Raw genomic sequence first — 21568 nt, 5'->3', positions numbered from 1 at the left:
CTGTGCTGGTGCTGTTCCAAGCATTCCATCCTTTTCCAGCTGCGTGGGATGAAGGTGCCCTTTGATGATGGTGTCAGGCACTTCTCCAGCATTGTGCAGATAAAGGCTGGTCAGAAAAGCCTCTTAAAAATAGTTAAAAGGTCTTGGAGTGAGTTTTAACATGAAAATGGTAACTACAGGCAAACTGAAAAATTAGTTAGAAATGCTGCCTAGTGATGACTGCTGTAAAGATCCACACTGATGCCAGAACAACTAACCCTTGTTCACCTAAATAATTTATGGCAGTCCTGCTGTGATCCTGAGCTGTGATCTAGCTGTTTAGAGAAATGAAAAAATTAAAATGTAATATATTAAGTAGTGATTAAAATCTAATTCATTGGTCCAGGGAATAAAATATTTGATTTAAATCTTGCTTCCTCTCTTCCCTGCCTCTCCATGGAAATGCATGGGATTTCAGGTCATGTCTGGTAATTGAAATAATAGGTTTTGAGTAGATGGTTGCCTCCAGCTGTGCCTCTTGTGAGAGGGTGGAAATTTCCATGGTGGAAATTCTGCATCACAGCCTAGGAGGAGTTTAGAGGACTTCATAGCTTGGTAGCTCAAGTACTGAAAGTGGTTTTGTAATAGATGATGGCCAAATTTGTCTTCAAAGATGCTATAGTGTTGTTTCCTCTGACTTAATCATCTCTGTTATCTTTTTTATTCAGTTTAAATATTTGAGAAGCTATATCAGATCAATGTAAAAGTAGAAAAAAGAATGAATTTCATCCTAGTTCTTTGGAGGGCAATTTGGAGCATGTGAGATGCTCATTGTCTCTGTTCCTTCTGTTTGAGATGAGGAAGTAACTGAGCTGAAGTTAGACTGCAGCCTGAAGAATGGCATGTGCTGATTTGTACATTTATTTGATATTTTTGTGGGCTTTTTCCTTTCATGCTGTGACTTCTGCTTTGGTTCAGCCTGCCACGGAAGGGGTAGAGGTGAGAACTCAGTGCAGGCACCAGGAAATTTTTTTGTTGTCATGGTTTCTTTTGTTGTTGTTTTGTTTGCTTTTATTTTTTCTTTTAACTTGTGGTTTGTTAGTTTTATGGTTGTGTTTTGGGCACAGTGCATTGTGCCTTTGAGCGCAGTGCTGTGAATTGTCTTCTGTTTATCTGTGCAGAGCTGTTTTGATCACGTTGCAGTTAAGGATGTTGAACATGTTTGTACCAGGAAGAGCAGGATTTTTAGTTTCTGTGAAGGCATAAGTGGTTTCAAAAGGTTTTTATATATTCTCAGCCCTACACTTCAGTCCATGAGAGGGGTCTTGTGGGCAGATTAGGTTAAAGGAGTGGAGCCTAATGCTTTGTGTTTAAATTCAGTTGAGAAAATGTAACGCACTTGATAAAATCATCTTGAATACTGGAACTTGGTTTTTGAGAGATGGTGAGGGTGGTTTCTTTGTTTTGTTTTTTCCTTTCCCTTTTCTTCCTGAAGGAATTCTACACTCTAGCTAGCTGAAATACAGTCTCTATTTAAATCACACAATGACAAAAATGTAAAATGATTTTGGACTTCTGAAGAATTTAATATCTAGTGAGAGAACAGAGCTGACTTTACAGTAACCAGCTTTTTGTGAGATACAGACAGCTGGTTACACAGATTACCCCATGTGTAATCTGGGGGTGTGGGGTGATTAGCAGAAATGGTTTAGGAGGGAAGGCCTGGCTGTTTGATGCTTGACCCACTTAGTGTATAGCAGTGAGCACTCTCTGCAGTTACTCTCTAGCAGACAGTAACTCCCCCATCAGCAGTATCAGTACAGTGTTTAGCTCTTACCTGTAAAACACCACTCTACTGGCAAGGAAAATAAAATTTAAACCATGATATTACCAGAGAGAGTAGGGCAGACTTCCACAGGTGCAATTTTTTCATGCATTATGGTAAGCAGATGCTGTGTATATGCTAACCTTTTGCATTTGGCGGCTGGCTATGCTAATATAGAGGGAAAAAAAAGCAGTAAGATGTGTGATACTGTTTTTATACATTATAGCCAGTAATATTTATTTAATTGTCTTTCTTTTTACCTGTAGGAAATGAAGATTTGTTCAGCAATTATAAATTTATTCCATCTGATCCCAGCTGCCCCACAGACCCTGGTTAAACCTCTTCTGGAAGTTGTTATGAAAACAGAACGAGCAATGTTAATTGAGGTAAAAGTGGAAGTTAACACTGCTGAAATTTTTTGCTTTATAGTCTTAAACATTAGTGTATGATAATTATAATATTTTAAATATGGTGTGAGAACATTTGATGCTAAAATATGCTCTTCAAGCCTTTAGGAGGTATTAACATTTGCCTTACACCCTTAGAAGTGAAGTTTTGGAAGTATCAATAAATTCTCATCATGCAAGTTTTGAACATTTTGCATCTGTATAAATGCCAAGTCAAATGTATTTTTCTGAGTGGTAGTAAATTAGTGGGAAATACTCTATACTCTGCATTTTTAATTTAAGGTTTATAAATTTTTCAGGCTGGCAGTCCATTCAGGGAACCACTGATAAAGTTTTTGACACGTCATCCATCCCAGACTGTGGAGCTGTTCATGATGGAAGCCACTTTAAATGATCCACAGTGGAGCAGAATGTTTATGGTAAGCTGTGTGGGGAGAGGAGCTGCAAAAAACCCTCAACTTGACAAATCTGATGAACATCTTTTGCATATTTTTTGCTTGTATGACCTTGTAGTCCTTAATCATGGTCTCACTCTTGACTGCAAGGTTCCTGTTTCTGGTTTTGTATTTGTTTGTCCTGAAGTGTTGATTTTATACCTTTCCAGATCATGTAAGGCTATTACTGAAGTGTAGATGTTATTTTTATATCCATGAAATACAACCTCTGCAACTTTAGTGTGGCATATAAAAACTACAGGATGATATAGTCGCCTGATATTTTGGCTTTTAAAGGTTATTAAAATTATTTCTTCCCCTTTTGCAGAGTTTCTTGAAACATAAAGATGCCAAACCTCTGCGGGATGTCCTGGCAGCTAATCCCAACCGATTTATCACCCTGCTGCTGCCTGTGGGCGCCCAGGCAGCCGTGAGACCTGGCTCCCCCAGCACCACCACCATGCGCCTCGACCTGCAGTTCCAGGCTATCAAGGTGCTCATTTGTCTTGTTTGTCTCTGCACTGGATAGCTGAAACCTCTTCAGCTACAAGGCTCTTACATCCAGGCTCTCAGAGAGAGTGTGTGTGTGTATTACAGCTCATAGAAAAACACTTGTAAAAATGTGGAGTGTTTGTAGCCAGAGCTGCTTTGAGAAGGGAAAATAGACTCAAATTATCTCTGCTTTTTTTGTCAAGTAGGATACAAGAGGACAGCATGACAACAAAACATAAATTTATTTTTTAAAATCTAAACTATGTTGTATTTCACTCTTTTGTTTTGCTGTTGAATATTTTAGCACCCTTAATTGACCTTAAGCAAGTGCTCATATATCATTGTTCCTCCTGACAGATCTCTTGTGTGTTGACTGTGCATTTGTCTTGTTTTGCTTTGGACAGATCATAAGTATTATTGTTAAGAATGATGAATGTTGGTTAGCAAATCAGCACTCCTTGGTGAATCAGCTGAAACGTGTCTGGGTGAGTGAAGCTTTTCAGGAGAGACATAGGAAGGAGAATATGGCTGCAACAAACTGGAAAGAGCCCAAGCTGTTGGCCTATTGCTTATTGAATTACTGCAAGTACGTAAAATCTTTAGTTCCTAGACCCTGCATGGATTTTTTTAATTTTAATTTTGAAAATATTGTAAAGATATATAGGCCTACTAAAAATGGTTTGCAGTTGTTGAAGAGAAAGTGTAATATATCTCATAATAATGCCATTAGCTTTAAAACCATGCCTGTGGTACTGGCTGCTCTTGCTTGTCTGCTTCTTTAAAAGATGAATTTCATCAGCATTGTAGTTTGTGTATTTTTGTCACAGAAGCTTTGTATTTTATATGTTTCCACAGAAGGAATTATGGTGACATAGAGTTACTCTTCCAGTTGCTTCGAGCTTTTACTGGCCGATTTCTCTGCAATATGACTTTCTTAAAGGAATACATGGAAGAAGAGATCCCCAAAAACTACAGCATCCCCCAAAAACGGGCTTTGTTCTTCCGATTTGTAGACTTGAATGACCCAAACTTTGGAGATGAGCTCAAAGCCAAGGTAACTAAAGCAATTAAATCAAAGAAGCCTGGTATTTAGGTTTAATTTTCTTCTTGGGAGCTAGGGCAACAAAACTCCCTTACTTAAATGTCAATGAGTTTGATAATTGGCAGAGTCATTTAGATGAAAATATCATACCTGAAGAAGAGCGATAATAAACAGAGACAGCAATTCATCTTGTGCTCAATGCTGGCTGCTTTAGTTTAAACTTTCTAAGAATCTGTGCCCTTGGAAGGAAGAAAGAGGGGGGGAAAATCAGCATGTGTCTTTTTTCTTGGGGTTTTATGTATAGTTTCCTTTTGTAACTCAGTGAGTGTGTCCAACAGGCAGGTTTACATGTGGGAGTACTTGAATGTTGGCTGCCATTAGAAGAATATAATACTACAGTAAAACTTGCTTTGTTTATGTTCTGTAGGTGCTGCAACATATCCTGAATCCTGCTTTCTTGTACAGTTTTGAAAAAGGAGAAGGTGAACAGCTATTAGGCCCCCCAAACCCAGAAGGAGATAATCCAGAAAGCATCACTAGTGTTTTTATAACAAAGGTAACAGTCTTTGTTTACATTGAAGTATTTGAAAATTAAAACAAAAAGTTGGTCCTCTCATTTGACTTTTCATCCTGCTTTGAATTATTTTTCTGTTCCGAATATTATGGTCTGTTATGTTGAATTCCTTCATAATGTTGAATGTGAGATCCATTAGTCATCAGTAGGATGGGACTGCAATTTTCAGTTTATGCTGTTCTCAGATTTGGAATGTGCCTTTTCTAAATGAACCTTATTTGGCTATAATCCCAGTGTTTTTATAAGGAAAGCTTTCCATGACCCAGCATCAGTGTCTTTCTAATTCACTGCTATTTCATGGAACCAGTCAGAGGTTATAAAACAAATGTTGTTGAAGATGAAGGTGGGGGTTTTAATTTTTTTTTATAGGTTAGCAGTTTGGAAGTTCCCAGATGTTCTCATAATTTAAAGATTCGCAGTTCAGGAGGTTGTTTTGTGGGTACTAAACTAAGTCAAGAAAGCAATTATAATTAGTTCTTAGTCTTCTTAAAAACCACTCAAAAAGCAAAAATTTGGTACTTTGCCTTTATAATAATAAAAGTAGTTTTTTATCAGCTTTATTCTCTCTTCTTTGATCCTGCCTGGAACTAGGTACTTGATCCAGAAAAGCAGGCTGATATGCTGGATTCTCTGAGGATCTACCTGCTGCAGTTTGCCACGCTGCTGGTGGAGCATGCTCCCCATCACATCCACGACAACAACAAGAACAGGAACAGCAAACTGCGGCGCCTGATGACCTTTGCCTGGCCCTGCCTCCTGTCCAAGGCCTGCGTGGACCCAGCCTGCAAGTACAGTGGCCACTTGCTCTTGGCGCACATCATTGCCAAGTTTGCCATTCACAAGAAGATTGTTCTGCAGGTATTGACCACGGGCTTGTGTTTAGTTTATGGAGTGCTTTCTTTTATTGTAAGATTCTGAGTAGAAGCTGCACGGTGGTTTTGAATGCTGAGGGTAATTCAAACACCACAAACAAATGCAGAAGAAGCAGGCCAAATGTTTAAGACACATTTGCTTGGGCATAGGAGTGTATAGAAAGAAGCAGGAAGGGTAAGTAAGACAAGTAGATGCTTTGGTTGAATTAGCAAAATTGGGAATGTTTGTTCATTTAAGAGACAGACACAGTTGAGACTCAATGTGGGGACCAAGGGAAAACTTCAAATTGGGCAGTGGAGAGGGAGGAAGATAAGGGAATGTAGAGGAAACAGAAGTATATGCTCTATGCTTCTGCTGCTGATGTATCATGGTATTTTTAACAAATTATGGGCCTTTAGAGAAAAATGTTTTTTTAGAAAACGTGTTGTAGTTTCCCTTTATAAATGCTTTGTTTTTGTAAATGCATGCAGTATTGATGTTGATGAAGCTCTGCTGTTCAGGTTTTCCACAGCCTTCTCAAAGCTCATGCAATGGAAGCCCGGGCCATTGTCAGGCAGGCCATGGCTATCCTGACTCCAGCTGTGCCTGCTCGAATGGAGGATGGACACCAGATGCTCACTCACTGGACACGAAAAATCATTGTGGAGGAGGGCCATACAGTGCCCCAGCTAGTACATATTTTGCACTTGATAGTGCAACATTTCAAGGTACTTGTACTGTTACTCTAGTACTCACTGTATCTCCTGTATCAAGGAAGTAAACAGTTTGATTAGAAAAACAGCATAATCTGATTTATATGGTTTAGCTTCAAAATTCATCATTTGTCTGTAAAGATACTTATCTATAGCTGAATACAACTGTTTAACAGCAACAGCAAGTAATTCATTAAGCTCTGTCATGACTGAAGTTAGAACTCCAAATGTCAGGTTAGAGTCTGCAACATGAATTCATTGCACATGCATTAGCAGTGTTCTTTAACAGGTCTGTGAAGATTCTCTAAGAGTTCTTTTTAAAAAGTGCAGAACTACATTCATTGCCATCTTCCAGTAGTCCTTTTTTGTTTGACTCTATATATTCTGTGGGATTAACAAGATCACTTTTATCTGTAGCCAGGGTATGTTGGGAAACATTGAACAAATGGGGGAATGGTACAGAATGTCAACATAGGAACATTTTTTGAAAACACGTATTAAAATGCTATCCAAAGGGACAGCTAATACACATTTTTCAGGAATGATGCCTCAAAAATTTTTGAAAGAATATCTGAGTGTGCTCAGATGTGAGCTGAAGCTCTTTAAAAGGCTTGGAAAAAAAGTTAGTCTGATTGGTCCTTGAGAAAAACCATGAGTCTTAAAAAGAACATGTTCATTTGAATGCATGAAATCAGTAGTCACTACTGAAAGTTATAGCCAAAATACTATTTTCAGTGCACCAGTTAATTTTCCATATTGCAAAATTTGAAGTAGTACAGATTTAGCAAACTTTGGAATTGATGACTGTTTCACAATTTTGCTTTATTTCAACTTTGTAGGTTTTGTGTAGAATGTTACTGGTTAATGACTAACATTTCTGTGAAACCATTTTTTCAGGTTTATTATCCTGTGAGACATCACTTGGTTCAGCATATGGTTAGTGCCATGCAGAGACTGGGCTTCACTCCCAGTGTTACAATAGAGCAAAGAAAATTAGCTGTGGATCTTGCTGAAGTTGTTATTAAATGGGAATTGCAAAGAATCAAAGACCAGCAGGTAGGAAATCAAAATAAATGGGTAAAGATTGAACTGTTCCACCGTTTAATGTACTTTTTTTTTTTAACATGCACATTGCTGATATTTCAGCCAGATTCAGATATGGACTCAAGTGCAAGTGGAGAAGGAGCAAGTTCTGCCTCATCTGCTGTTAAAAGAGGATTGTCTGTGGATTCTGGCCAAGAAGTAAAGCGATTCAGGACAGCTACAGGAGCAATAAGTGCTGTAAGAGAAAATCAGGATTTGTTCAGAGACTCTAAGTAGCGTAATTGTTTTTTTCCACATGACTCCAAACTCCCTAATTTGAATTGGTTTTAGCTTTAGCAAGTATTTTAAATCTGTTCTTGTTGTTTTCCTCCTTCAGTCTGGCTGATGGCTTTTGTGTTTTGTGTGCATGCAGGTGTTTGGACGGAGCCAGTCTCTGCCAGGAGCTGATGCCCTCCTTGCCAAGCCCATTGACAAGCAGCACACAGACACTGTTGTGAATTTCCTGATCAGAATTGCTTGCCAGGTACTGTGGTTATTCTGATATGCAGATACCAGTGTGGAGTAGCAGCCAAACCCATAAACCCCTCTTTTCACACAGATCCTTTTAGGCTTGGATTATTTTAATATTTCTGTGCTTTTTCATGATTAATTTACATATTTGGGTGATGCTGCAATGTATGCTTGTTCTATTGCCTAGGTTAAATGTCAAGAATACTTTATCCCAAAATATTTTGAGAGTTTTATAGGGAATGACTGTATCTAGGGGTAATGATTGTAGTTATATTTTCAAAATCCTCTACATGGAATTACTTTCCTGCAGCATGTCAATCTAAAGTTTTTCACCAAATTTGGAGGGAATTAATTTTTCTAGAATGGGAAAAATTATCTGGGTGTACCTCCAGGCTGCAAATTTTATGGCTTCTGCTCATCCAGCAGACTCAGCTGGTAAGTAGCATGGGATTTTATATCCCACAGTCCATTGCACAAAATAGATGTGCTCTTAAGTATAAAAATGAATTAAGTAAAGAGCTGCACATGTTTATGGATATCTTGCAAACAGTTAAGATTAACTATCTTGAGTATGTTCAGACTTGTAGTAATAAAGGATAGCATGAAACTTTTGTTTAAATACACCTTTGATGGGTGATTTGGGTTAATTAGCTAGCAATTTAGGCACCAGTTCTGGTGTTTACTATTAGTTGTCAGCTTTTTATGCATTAAATGCTGTGTGACTGTACTGATAAAACTACTTGAGCTCATCCATTTCAGAAATAAGAAATTACATGCTTGGATGGAATAAATAATAAATTAATGACTTGGTTCCAAAAGGGTGTCATTTTGTTAACTCTGATTAATTGCTAGGTAAATGACAACTCCAACACTGCTGGATCCCCTGGGGAGTTGCTGTCTCGACGCTGTGTCAACCTTCTGAAAACAGCTTTGAGGCCAGACATGTGGCCCAAGTCAGAGCTGAAGTTGCAGTGGTTTGATAAGCTGCTCATGACTGTGGTAGGTAGCATTCTGGTCCTGTAGGCCTTTAGGCTTCCCTGGGATGTGGGATGATTGAATACCAGTCATAGCTGGATATAGATTTTTGCAGTACTAATTTTTTCTTTGTAGTGAAATAAAGAAGTTGTTAAGTGTGTGAATTGCAGCAGTGGTTATAGTTTGTAGAGCTGCAGTGCTGACTGATTGATATGGTTTATTTATTTTTGGGGTTTTTTTCTTAGTAGGTTTTAAAAGATTTGATCTGAGTTCAGTAATCTGTGTAATTCCTGTTTACCCTTACTCATTGCCTTTTGGGGTGCTTTCTCTTTAGGAGCAGCCCAATCAGGCCAACTTTGCCAACATTTGCACTGGCTTAGAGGTCTTAAGCTTCCTGCTGACTGTGCTACAGCCCCCTGCTATCCTGAGCAGCTTCAAGCCCCTCCAAAGAGGAGTAGCAGCCTGTATGACCTGTGGCAACACCAAGGTTTTGAGGGCTGTCCACAGTTTGCTGTCTCGCTTGATGGGAATTTTCCCCACAGAACCAAGTGAGTGGTGTTTTCTCCCTCCTTTTATCCTTTATTGCTGCATTACTTAGGAGGTTGAGGGGTGGGATGAAGGAACTCTTTGGAATGTGCTAATATTCTGTTTTATGATTCCTGCATTTAATGGTCCATTTTAGCTTACACTTTCAACCTCTGATTAAAAAAGGAAAAGCTGAAAGAAGTAATCATGTGGAATACATCATTATCCATTGACATAAAAACTTAATAACCTGTGGCTGTCATAACTTTAGTTCAAGAAATGCATGCTATAAATTTAATGTATTTTTGCAATTAGATTTTTTTCAGCTGCAGAAGTGCAATTTTTTAGTTATTAAGTTTTGATGTTTTGCTGAAACAAGGAAGGGAGATAATGTGTAAAAAAGAAAGGCAATAAGTAATACACTGTGTCTTAACAGAAGCTAATTTAGATAATACTTTCTTGGAGAAAAGTAAATCAAAAAGTAAATCAGTAATGTAAGACTGCTCATCAGATTGAGTTACTCAGAAGAAGTGGTATAATACTGGTATAATAAAGAGCTTTATATAAATGAAGGATCTGCCTATGTCACCTTAGATTGTTGACAGTGTAAGACTGCAGTGATGTTTTAGTGACTGTACATTGACAGTGTAACTGTTCTTTGCCTGTTCTGTGGGTAGTGTTACCAAAACTAAGCACATCTCTGAACTCTGCAGGTACCTCAAGTGTGGCTTCCAAGTACGAAGAGCTGGAGTGCCTTTATGCTGCAGTTGGGAAGGTCATTTATGAGGGACTGACTAATTATGAAAAGGCCACCAATGCCAACCCTTCCCAGCTCTTTGGTAGGTGTCCCACACCCCTGGCAGCTCTGTGGGAATGCCCCTGAATTAGTCCTGTCTTTGTCACAAGTTTCCTTTCCCATAAATCTGATCTGATGCAATGGAAGCTGTGGGAAGCATTTCAAGCTTGAGAGATTGGCTTGGGATGTCGTGTCTGTGAAGGAAGGGAATGGAGGGGGGTTCACTGTGTTCTGTCTGTTCCCTGAAGTGACTTGGGAACAATTTTTGGAGGTGAGGAGCTGTAGATCTGCTAGGTGGAAGCCTTTTGTATTCAAAGTACATAGGTGCAGTGTTGATATTAGCCAAAAAATAAAGTAAAAGTTACTGGCACCTTCTTACATGGAAAAAAACCCAAATCCTGCAGGTCCTCTGAGATAGGACAGGACAGTTCAGGGAATGTGTATAGAGTCTTATATGTTCCTGCCTTTATTTTTAATTTTTTAAGCCTCATTTATTAGCTGATTTAGGTACTGTATTAAGATTTATATATTTATAGATCTTAAACTCTCAGTAATCAAGAAATTACAAAAATACTATTTTTTTAAGTGACAAAATCTGAATTTTTAGCATAGCATATTTAGAAGAGCTGAAATGCTTTTCTTTTCTTGGCTTTTTGTACTTACTGAACTGCTAGACAACTCAGCTACATAATAGAATGACAGAGATATGTAGGAATAATAGAGTTTGGCCCAGAACTGGTTGTGTTGGTAATACAGACCTGAAATTGTACAATGTTGGAAAACCTGCTGATTTAAATGGCAAATGTCCTTCACTGTTGTATTCTGTGAGCTGTGTAGATGGCTGTAATTTTACCTTGGGAATTGCCTATTTGTCAGATGTCAGGAGGTGCTTTACATCAAACTAACCATGAAAGATGTTTCTTACATTTGTCCAGAGCTCCCTTAAAAGCAGCACCACAATCAAGGTGTCAGGAGGTGCATTTTGTAGTAACTCTGTGGCTCAGAGGCTGAGCTTTGTGGGCCAAATTTTGTGCCCATCTGATCAGAAAAAGAAATCAAAACTTTGTCAGGAGCCATTCAATGACCAGAGCATGCTTCTGTAGATACACTGTGTTAATACATTGAATTAAAAAGTTGCAGTATGTTTTTTTTTAGTAGGTATAATTTTACAGGATGTATATGCTTTTTAAGAGTGAACTAGTCAACTTGAGTTAATTTCTTCAATCCACAGAAATTGATTTATTAAACTTTTTTATAAAGTCTCTAGGTTAGAAAACCGAAGTTATGATTTATTAATTACTAAACCTGGGCCTGCTAATTTAAAAGTTTTTCTACTTTTTGCTACTAACATAAATGTGCAATATCAGGAGTAGTTGCATTTTTTAAGGTCTTGGAAATATTTGTTCTCAATCCCTTTCTTCCTGTCCTCCCTTTTTCCCCTTGCTGTTCATCACACACTTGTATGCAAAACTTTGAAATACTTTAATTAGTGCAAAATTAAAGTTGAGACTGAAATTGAGACTGAAATTTTTCTCCAAATCTCTCCAGATTTCTAAAGTTTGTAACCTGGGTAGTCCCATCCTTCTTTCATGGCATCTGTACCTTACTCAGGTCATGCCCAAGAGAAGTTTCAATTCCTGAAGCCTTGTTTTTATCTCTAGGGACTCTGATGATTCTGAAATCTGCATGCAGCAACAACCCCAGCTACATTGACAGGCTGATCTCAGTTTTCATGAGGTCCCTGCAGAAGATGGTCAGGGAACACCTGAACCCACAGGCAACAGCAGGAGCAGCAGAAGCAAACACAGGTATTACCTTGTGCAGTCTGTTAGTGATTAGAAGTGATAGAAAGAATTAAAATATCTTCATTCTAAAGGGATTCAAATGACTGTGCAGGGTTTGTGTGCATTATAACTTGTTGAAAAATACTTCAGCCTTAGTGAGTAGTGCTACTGAAGTATTGAGAGCTAAAAATGCACTTATGAGTTCCAGTTACCTGCTTAATATATTAATTTCAGTATTAGCCCAACCTTTTCAGTGAAGGGTTAGTGAAACATTTGCTGAGCTGCAGCATAAATAGAAGTGCAGACATTCTTCAAACCTTTAGAGGGTTGAGGGGAGAGGGGCTGAATTTTCTTGATTGGTCTGTGCTTTCACTTTTTTTTTAACTCCTTCCTAGTTTATAATATTAGAACAAATGTGTTTGAATTAACTTGTTGAAGTGGCTGCTTTAGCATCTCTTTCAGTCAGTATAATGCTGTCTGTTGTCAAATGAATTAGAAAAAATTAGATGTTCTTGTAGAAGAAAATTCAGTGCTGGTAAAGGGCCTTGTAATTTACTAATGAATAAGCTACTGAAGTAAACTTTGAAATAATTGTTGCTGTTAGATTTCCAGCCCATACTTAATTTAATTTTTGAGAACATTGTAAATTTTATTAACGCTGAGAAACAATTGGAAAATTATTAAACTTCATTGATAAACAAGTCAGGAAATTAGCTGAACAGAATTAGAGAATTAGCTGCATCACAGACAATTTCTTTCACAAAGTTAATTGTAGTTTTTCAGTATTAGGGGTCTGTAATGCCTTCTACTAAAGATCTGCAGAAAGGAAAAAACAGGCTTGCCTTTAGGATTTTGAATGGATTTGATTTTGAAAGAAGTCACAGAATCATAGAATAATTTGGGTTAGAAGGAACCTTAAAGACCATCTAATTCCAACCCCTTCCCATGGGCAGGGGCACCTTCCACTGGACAGTTGTTAAAGCTGCCCTTGGGTTGTGCCTTAGTTGTGTAGGAATGTCAAGGAGTAATTCTGAACACATCTCTGGGGATGTATTTCCAGGCAACAGATGATGCTGATATTTTTAAAATTACAGCATCTTATCTGGAAACTTTTTTCCTAGGTGGTTCATAGGTGAATACACAACTCTAACCTTCTTTTTGCATCTATAGCAGGTACAAGTGAACTGGTAATGCTGAGTCTGGATCTTGTGAAAACTCGCCTGGCTGTGATGAGCATGGAAATGAGGAAAAATTTTATACAAGCTATTCTAACATCTCTCATTGAAAAATCCACTGATGCCAAAATTCTTCGTGCAGTGGTAAAAATAGTGGAGGAGTGGGTGAAGAACAATTCCCCAATGGCAGCTAATCAGGTAAATTGAGTAGATGAAGTCATTATTGCTCTCAAATACTAAATAACTATGGTTAGCCAATATAATTCATCAGTTTTGACAATGAGGTTTGTAATGATGTTATATATGTTTAGATGTCCTTGATGGTATTTAGACTATTTTAATTCCCTGTGAAAATAGCTGCAGCTATAGATACTTGGCATTTTATAGGCTTATATTTGATGTTTGATCTCAAATGCTGCTTTGTGGAGAACTTCCTTTAAAGTTTTAAAATATACTTCACATTAACCTGGATAGAAAGACTCTTCAGGGGGAAGATGACTAATGCTGGTATAAATTGTGTTACTCTTTAACATTTTGTGGCCTCCTCAATCTGCCATATTTTCGTTAAAGAGTTGAGCTCTTTACAGCCTAGTGCTGTACAAAAGGAGCCACACTTTTTATAATATACATTTTTAAATCCCTGAACAAGTTAAACTTATTTTTAGTCACAGTTTTAAAATTCTCCAGCATATATTAGGAGGATAAGTGCTTGAGTTATTTTTATTTTTAAGAACTATGACCTACCAAGCTCTTTTTCAGTACTTTAGAAGCAGAGTCCTGTAGAGAATGGCTGAGTTGTAATTTGAATGTGCTAGTTCTCTGCATGTTTTAAGATGAATTGACAAAATTAATCATGTGTTCTTTTACCACAGACACCTACTCTCCGGGAGAAGTCCATTTTACTGGTGAAAATGATGACTTACATTGAAAAGCGTTTTCCAGAAGACCTTGAATTAAATGCTCAGTTCTTAGACCTTGTTAACTATGTCTATAGGTAATTATAGCAATTAATCACTTAGTGCAGCTTATTGGTTCATAATTTGTACCATATATGAACTTTATAGCATGTCATCAATCCTTTTAGTCTGAATTAAGGGATTTTTTTTTCCTAAAATGCAAAATCAATTCACTCTACTGAGACCACAGTGCATATTTATGGAATGCAATTTGAAAACAGGAATTCCTTAGTAAGGATTTTTACTTTTGGCACTGATAAAATACCTCCACCCCAACCTCTTCTTTTCCCAAGATACCAAAGCATCCTTGTAGCTGACTGTGGTTACAGCTAAGATCTGTCTTTTCACATTCATAGGATGTAAAGATTCTTTTCCCTTGAAACTTAATTGTAAATTACACTTTCAGGAGAGTAACTTTTTCTAGGTAGACTTGAAGATTTGAATCACAATGAAATAATTAAAATAGTCACCTTATCAACAAATGCCAGGTATTTAATGATGTACTGCTGCTTCACATTATTTTGCAGTTACCTTGCTGCTGTACTCTGCTGGTTAACTGTGCAAAACTTTGGTGTGCACACAATGCTCAGAAAGTTTCATCAATCAATACCATTTGTTATTTCAAACAGCATACAGATGTAGCTCAGTGTTTCACAATTATGATAAGATTTTATCGTGAAAGAGTATTTCTGATAGTTCTGGGCAGTTTTACAACAAGCAGCAATGTTTGCTGTTTCTCTCAAAAACTGCACCTGGATATTTGCCACATGTGTGGTTTTACAGAATGTAATTTCTTGGAACTTTTATACAAAACCTAGGAGACTTCTCTTTCTAATGGCTCTGTTATTTAATCTTTATTCATTTTAGGGATGAGAATCTTTCTGGGAGTGAACTCACAGCTAAACTGGAGCCAGCTTTTCTCTCTGGTTTGCGCTGTGCCCAGCCACTCATCCGAGCCAAGTTCTTTGAGGTCTTTGACAATTCCATGAAACGCCGCGTGTACGAGCGCTTGCTGTATGTGACCTGCTCCCAGAACTGGGAGGCAATGGGAAATCACTTCTGGATAAAGCAGTGCATCGAGGTAGGGAAACTGCTTGTAGCAGTTACATGCAATTAGATAAGTGTTTTATTCCTTATTTTTTCTTGTTGGGTGTAAAGGCACTGTATGGTGTGTGTTCTGTAGAGTGTATTGTCTGTATCAATGCTGAAACTACCAAGTCTGCTGCCTCAGCTCCTGTGGTCCTTAAAAAAGCTAAACAGTGAAATGCTGATGCTTGGGAAGTGGCTTTATATAAATGTTTAAATCTGTTTTCTCTGCCAAATAATGACCAGGTTAATACTTCTTAAGGAAAACAATCTCTTATAATTGATAATGACTATGGAAAAAAACCCAAGAATTTTTGTAGGAGAAGGTTTCAAGAAAACTGTTAAAGCTGGAATGTTTCCTAACAGTATGACAGCTGTTAGGTGGGATTGCATTGAAATGAAATTGCATCTTTGCCTGGGTTATTTAAAATAAAATGGGACAAAACCTTTTATTTTAACAATATGCATATTAAAGCATGAATTTAAGGTGACTATGAACGTCCATTTTATGGTAAAAAAGTCTGTATTTATTAGCAGATTGAGGACACTTAATATATGTGTTAAAAAGTACAAAATTAATAGAGTCTCCTAGCCTGTAGGCCTAGGAGCTTCTATTAATAAAGGTGATAAATAGGCCTTAAACTTACTATTGCAACTTTTATCTTCTTTTTAAATATTAAACCATAGTGATGCTTTCTTTGAAGTTCTGCAGTAAAATATATGTTCAGAAACTCTTGTTACTTCTCCACATGGCAGCTGCTGTTGGCAGTGTGTGAGAGGAACACCACGATTGGCACCAGCTGCCAGGGGGCCATGCTGCCCTCCATCACCAATGTCATCAACCTTGCTGACAGCCACGACAGGGCAGCCTTTGCCATGGTCACTCACGTCAAGCAGGAGCCTCGGGAGAGGGAGAACAGCGAATCCAAAGAGGAGGTAACTGATGGAGAATACTGTGGGGAAAGCAATCTCTCTGATGGAATTCGGCTCTTCCTAGTTTCTCACCAGACACCTTTGGAGAACGAGTGATGATGTGTGCAGGTTGTTCATGTCTCCTGTGGTTTAAGCATGCTTGGGTCTCTCAGAACTCCCATTCATTCATTTAGCCTTTACTTCCGCACTCTAGGCAATTACAGATTTGAACCTGGAGAAGGAGGAGAAACAGTGAGGTCTGAAATAAATTGATCAGGAGGATGTTTTCTATTGTGGAAAACAAGCAAAAGTACACAGAAGACGCCTATTTTTACATACTGTGTTGTTTATTTCTGTGTAGGATGTTGAAATAGACATTGAATTGGCTCCAGGAGATCAGACCAGCACTCCCAAAACAAAGGAGCTTTCAGAGAAGGATATTGGCAACCAGCTGCACATGCTGACCAACCGGCACGACAAATTCCTCGACTCCCTGCGGGAAGTGAAGGTGGGTGCATGTTGTTGGTGACAAACCACTTTAATCCTGAAACTTCAAACTGATCTGAAATGTTTTGTTTTTTTTTTTTTTCCTTTTTATATCTCACATTTCTCATTTTTTAGCCGAGTTTTCTTATTTAGACATCTCTTATAATCTGTAGTGTCTTATAGTAAAAAATGCTTAAGCCTTCACTTCATTGCTAGTTATTACTGTATCCCCTTCCTACAAAATTAAATATCATCCACCTTCTAAGTGTATTTTAACAATTCATTTCAGAAAATAGTGATGACAAACACAGGGTATAGGATCAAAAATGTGTATCAGCATCTTATGGTTACATAATTTCTAAGAAAATAATTTAGCTGAAAGCTATGTTTAAATAACTCCACACTAGCAAAAGCTCTATCCAATTAGCTTGATTATTCCTATTACCAAGATGATCAACATCTTCCATTTTTCCCTGTTTTTTTGATGGTTGCAGTAATGAATCAGAGTCTTGATCAACATGAAAATAGGATTAAATTTTTGTTGAAAAGACATTAGTATTACTACTGAATCAACTGTAAAACTGAACTGTTTTGCCACAGGATTAATTGTATTTTCCTGTTTCTGTACATCTGTCTGTTTCCAGACGGGAGCATTGCTGAGTGCCTTTGTTCAGTTATGTCATATTTCTACACCTTTGGCAGAGAAGACTTGGATACAGCTATTTTCACGACTTTGGAAAATCTTGTCTGACAGACAGCAACATGTGAGAACCTTTCTCTCTCTCCATTTACAGATTCCTCTTTGTAAATGACTGCTGTTCCAGGAAAATGTGTTTGTGTGGTGACTTTGTTCACTAGCTTTGAGATGTTTGCCATTCTCAGCCTGTTGAATGCTGTGCGCCTGTATCAATACATCTTTTGAAAGAAATAGGGCCTTTCATTTTACAAAGAGAAATATACTTATTGAAGGGTTTTTTCCTGTACTAGAGAGATGTTAAATCTGATTACTCTGATTGAAGAATCTGAATAAACAGATAATATGGTGTTTTTTCTTCTAGGCTCTAGCAGGTGAAATAAGCCCTTTCTTGTGCAGTGGAAGCCATCAGGTGCAGAGAGATTGCCAGCCAAGTGCCCTGAACTGCTTTGTGGAAGCAATGTCACAGTGTGTTCCTCCCATTCCCATCAGACCTTGTGTCCTGAAATACTTGGGGAAAACTCACAACCTCTGGTTTCGTTCCACACTCATGCTGGAACATCAAGCCTTTGAAAAAGGACTCAGTCTGCAGATTAAGCCTAAACAGACAACAGAATTTTATGAGCAGGAAAGCATAACCCCTCCTCAACAGGTAGTGTTATATTTATTGAAATACCTTGTGAAACATGAAGAGAAAAACCTAACACTGACAAGTCCTCCACTAAACCATGTCCCCAGTGTCACATTTTACATGTATTTTAAATACCACCAAGGACAGTGACTCTAGCACTACCCAGGGCAGCCTGTTCTGCTGCTTTACAACCTTTCCAGTAAAGACATTTTTCATAATACCAAATCTAAACCTCCTCTGGTGCAACTTGAAGCTGTTCCCTCTTGTCCTATTGTATTATTGACTTGTTTAAAAATTTTGGTTTTTTATGATTTGATCTGTTGTGTTAGGGAAGATAGGCAAGAGTCAGCGTACAAGCCTTAGGATGTTTTTGTCATGCAGTGTTGTTTTCAGTACATGGTTCTTACTAATTTCTTCCCTTGTAGAGTTTTAAAGAGAATTTTAATAAGTTTTGTAAGCCCTTCTCTGTTTCCATGTCTTTCTTAGCTTGTCTCAGTGTAGAACATGGGGTTTGCTACCTACTATGCTTTATAAAGACAGCTTAACTGTGGAGAAATATGTGTTCTTAACCTTGCAGGAAATCCTGGATTCCCTTGCTGAGCTCTACTCTTTGTTGCAAGAGGAGGATATGTGGGCTGGGCTGTGGCAGAAACGCTGCAAATTCCCAGAGACAGCAACAGCCATTGCCTATGAACAGCATGGCTTTTTTGAACAGGTACAGTCTTGATTTTAGTAATTATCTGAGTAGTTCTGCTGTCAGGATAAATATTCTGGTCAGCAGAAAAGACTTCTGAATATTAATTATTAACTTCAGTCTTCTAAAATGGAAATGCCATGGCTTCTCTGCTGTCTACAGTAGTAGCTTGAGGCCTTTTAATACTGAGGTAAGGTGAAATTTTTGTGCACACCCATCAGATTTTCATGACATTTGTCAAGCTGTCAAATAATAGCTATATTCAGGAATGAATTTAACACACTTGACTTCTTTTTTTCAAGTCTGTGAAGGTTTTCTTATCACTTGTTCTTAAAAATAAAAGAGTATTGAATTATTGTGTACGTAGCAGATGGAAACCTGGAACGGTTGAATTTTCTTTAGGCACAAGAAACTTATGAAAAAGCAATGGAGAAGGCTAAAAAAGAGCACGAAAGGAGCAATGCTTCCCCTTCCATCTTTCCTGAGTACCAGCTCTGGGAAGACCACTGGATTCGGTAAGACTTGGAAGCTAATGTGGAACAAATGTTTTTACCCTGCAATAGAGGCAAAATACCCTGCTCTTGGTTTAAAGCATTAGTTATGAGAATAAACTTACCTCAGGACTTAGCTCAGATACAGAGAAAACCTGAGGGAATAAAAAAAGCTATTTTGTATTCCCTTAACAGAGCCTTAGAAGTGATATGCCTGAATTGCTGTAAAAATGTAATTTGCTATTGGTGGAAACAGACTGGAGTTAAAATTTGTTTTTCCTATTTAAAATGGTTGTTCTGGGAGACACAAAATGCAGCTCTTCCCTATTCACAGATTTCTGTATTATAACTGATAATAAATAAATAAAAAAAGTCTTCCCATCTGGATAAAACTTCTGCAGTGCTTGCAAAGCTGTTTGTAGACAAACAAATATGCAGATAATATTCTGATACACAAACATTTTTTGTCACTTTTATTGAAGTTTTTGGAGTTTTTTTGGTAACAAAATTGACACTGCCTTTGATTTTCTTAGTTGCTCAAAAGAGTTGAACCAGTGGGAGCCTTTGACAGAATATGGCCAGTCCAAAGGTCACATAAATCCTTACCTGGTGCTGAAGTGTGCGTGGAGGGTCTCAAACTGGATTGCTATGAAGGAGGCTCTGGTGCAGGTGGGTCAGGGCTTTTTGAGCTCATGTTTAGTTTCTCCTCATCCTGCCTTGGGTGTCTTCATTCTGGCTGTTTTAGGAACCATCCCATGACAATAAGCTGGTGGTTATTGCTCTTGAGGCTGCTATGACAGCCAGGCTGCATGGACATCTTGAGCTTCCTGGGGCCAATGGCTTCTGTTGGAGCTGCCAGTAGATTGGAATTTTTTTAAGTGTTCTATAAGGTGTCACTAATCTAAACAAGATGGAAAACATGGGGGGGAGTTTGTGTTTTGATTTGGTTTTTCTTAGATTTGTTTTTTCTGTTTTGCTTTAATTTTAAGGAAATATATTCTCTGTTCATGGTAGGTAGAGTTGCTCATCTGATGAGGTAGTATAGAAACATTAACCAGATGTAAGGCTGAAATCTAAAAGGTGAGAATGCTGTATTAAATCGCAGGTGGAAAGGAGATTGCAGATCTTTAATGCACTATTGTATACAGTGGGGCAATACTGGAATTACTGTGCTAAAGATGCCAGAATTTGCAATGAAAGGGTGAAGTGCATATTTAAAGTACAATGTGAAGCCAAATGTCTAAGCAGCAAACTGCACATGCAACTAAAACTGTCTTATGGGTACTATTTACATTTTAATTAATTTCTTTTGTTCTTATAACACTTAGTATTCTATGTCCTATTTAAGTATGCAACTTCAGAGGCTAAGTATAGAAATATATGAGAAAGCTTTAAAGCCTAAAATAAGAACTATATTGTACAGTATATTATAAGCCTTGGGCTTGAAGAGAGTGAAATAGATCATATCTGACAGCTTCTGGTTTTGGACAATTGCAAGTTGAGTGGAAGTGACAACCCTGAGTAAGTGCTGATATGCTGTAGCTGCAGTTGTATTAAATGAAGTATTTTCAGTAATGAGACATTTATTTTATGACTGAGGAGAAGATGCTGCTGAAGCCATAAATGGAGCCTTTGTGACTCTAGTCAGGTTCTTGTAAAAGTATCAGCACATGTTTGCATAAATATTGGGATCTGAAAGAATAATTGATTCTATGCTGCTGTACCTCACTACTCCAATTTTATTGATATTCTTTAATGTTGCTGTTTTTTGTCAAGTTCCATGGTTGATCCACAAGAGAGGCCAGGGATGATGGCAAATATCTATCAGTTTTTGTAAATCTTTGTGAAAGATTTTTAATAATCTACTCATTAAAGTTGAGCTATTAAAACAGCAAGTAGCCCTTGATAGGACCCAAGACTCATTTCCATTTGCTCACACTGCCATTGTGTTTAATGATCCAGTAGATAACATAATAAAGAAGGAGATTATTTTCACTGTGTAAGTGTAAGGATGCTACCTGGCACTTTCTCTTTGCTGGTTCAGGCGTAAAAGTCAGTTGAGGATAACAGGAATAACAATTGTAATGGTTACCATACAGTTTATCAGCAGGAGGATAATGCAGGGGGATTTCTGTGTTGCACATCAAACCATAAAGAGCTTGATGTAAAGTGAAGGAAAAAGAGGTGAGAAAGTTGTAGATTAAAGGCCTGCAGCATCAGCTGGTGAGCACTGGCTCAGTGCAAGTTTGCTGTAAAGTGCTCACAGAATTCATGTGCTGCACAATTCAAGTGCTTTGCTGGGTTTAGTCGCCTTATTTCTGCTGTTCCAGAGTTCTGAGGAAATGGTTTAAAATTATTTTATAAAGTTATTTTATGAATTATAAATTTATGTGACCTGACTTTACACCTGTGCTCAGGAGTTACTTGACCATAAATGAGAAGTTGGTTGTGATTCTATATCACAAATATAAGCTGTTTATTTTCATAAACT

General features: G+C 37.8%; 1 protein-coding gene across 2 annotated transcripts in view; it reads left to right on the top strand.

The window, feature by feature from the left end:
• TRRAP (transformation/transcription domain associated protein) overlaps positions 1–21568 on the top strand; it is a 75400-nt gene that overhangs the window by 27642 nt on the left and 26190 nt on the right. For both annotated transcript variants that reach the window (XM_063171846.1, XM_063171845.1), the window contains exons 32-56: positions 2071–2190; positions 2511–2630; positions 2974–3138; positions 3542–3723; positions 3993–4191; positions 4607–4735; positions 5345–5611; positions 6127–6333; positions 7216–7374; positions 7465–7599; positions 7775–7885; positions 8725–8871; positions 9182–9395; positions 10086–10211; positions 11830–11976; positions 13123–13325; positions 14000–14121; positions 14951–15164; positions 15926–16105; positions 16443–16589; positions 17212–17331; positions 17626–17913; positions 18470–18607; positions 18989–19101; positions 19611–19746. In XM_063171846.1, the coding sequence (XP_063027916.1) occupies positions 2071–2190; positions 2511–2630; positions 2974–3138; positions 3542–3723; positions 3993–4191; positions 4607–4735; positions 5345–5611; positions 6127–6333; positions 7216–7374; positions 7465–7599; positions 7775–7885; positions 8725–8871; positions 9182–9395; positions 10086–10211; positions 11830–11976; positions 13123–13325; positions 14000–14121; positions 14951–15164; positions 15926–16105; positions 16443–16589; positions 17212–17331; positions 17626–17913; positions 18470–18607; positions 18989–19101; positions 19611–19746 (4089 nt within the window). The remainder of the gene's footprint in view (positions 1–2070; positions 2191–2510; positions 2631–2973; positions 3139–3541; positions 3724–3992; positions 4192–4606; positions 4736–5344; positions 5612–6126; positions 6334–7215; positions 7375–7464; positions 7600–7774; positions 7886–8724; positions 8872–9181; positions 9396–10085; positions 10212–11829; positions 11977–13122; positions 13326–13999; positions 14122–14950; positions 15165–15925; positions 16106–16442; positions 16590–17211; positions 17332–17625; positions 17914–18469; positions 18608–18988; positions 19102–19610; positions 19747–21568) is intronic.

Source organism: Melospiza melodia, chromosome 18 (assembly GCF_035770615.1).
Source record: "Melospiza melodia melodia isolate bMelMel2 chromosome 18, bMelMel2.pri, whole genome shotgun sequence".
Lineage (NCBI taxonomy): Eukaryota > Metazoa > Chordata > Aves > Passeriformes > Passerellidae > Melospiza > Melospiza melodia.
Note: the sequence above shows the minus strand (reverse complement) of the source record. Positions and strands in the feature narration are given on the sequence as shown.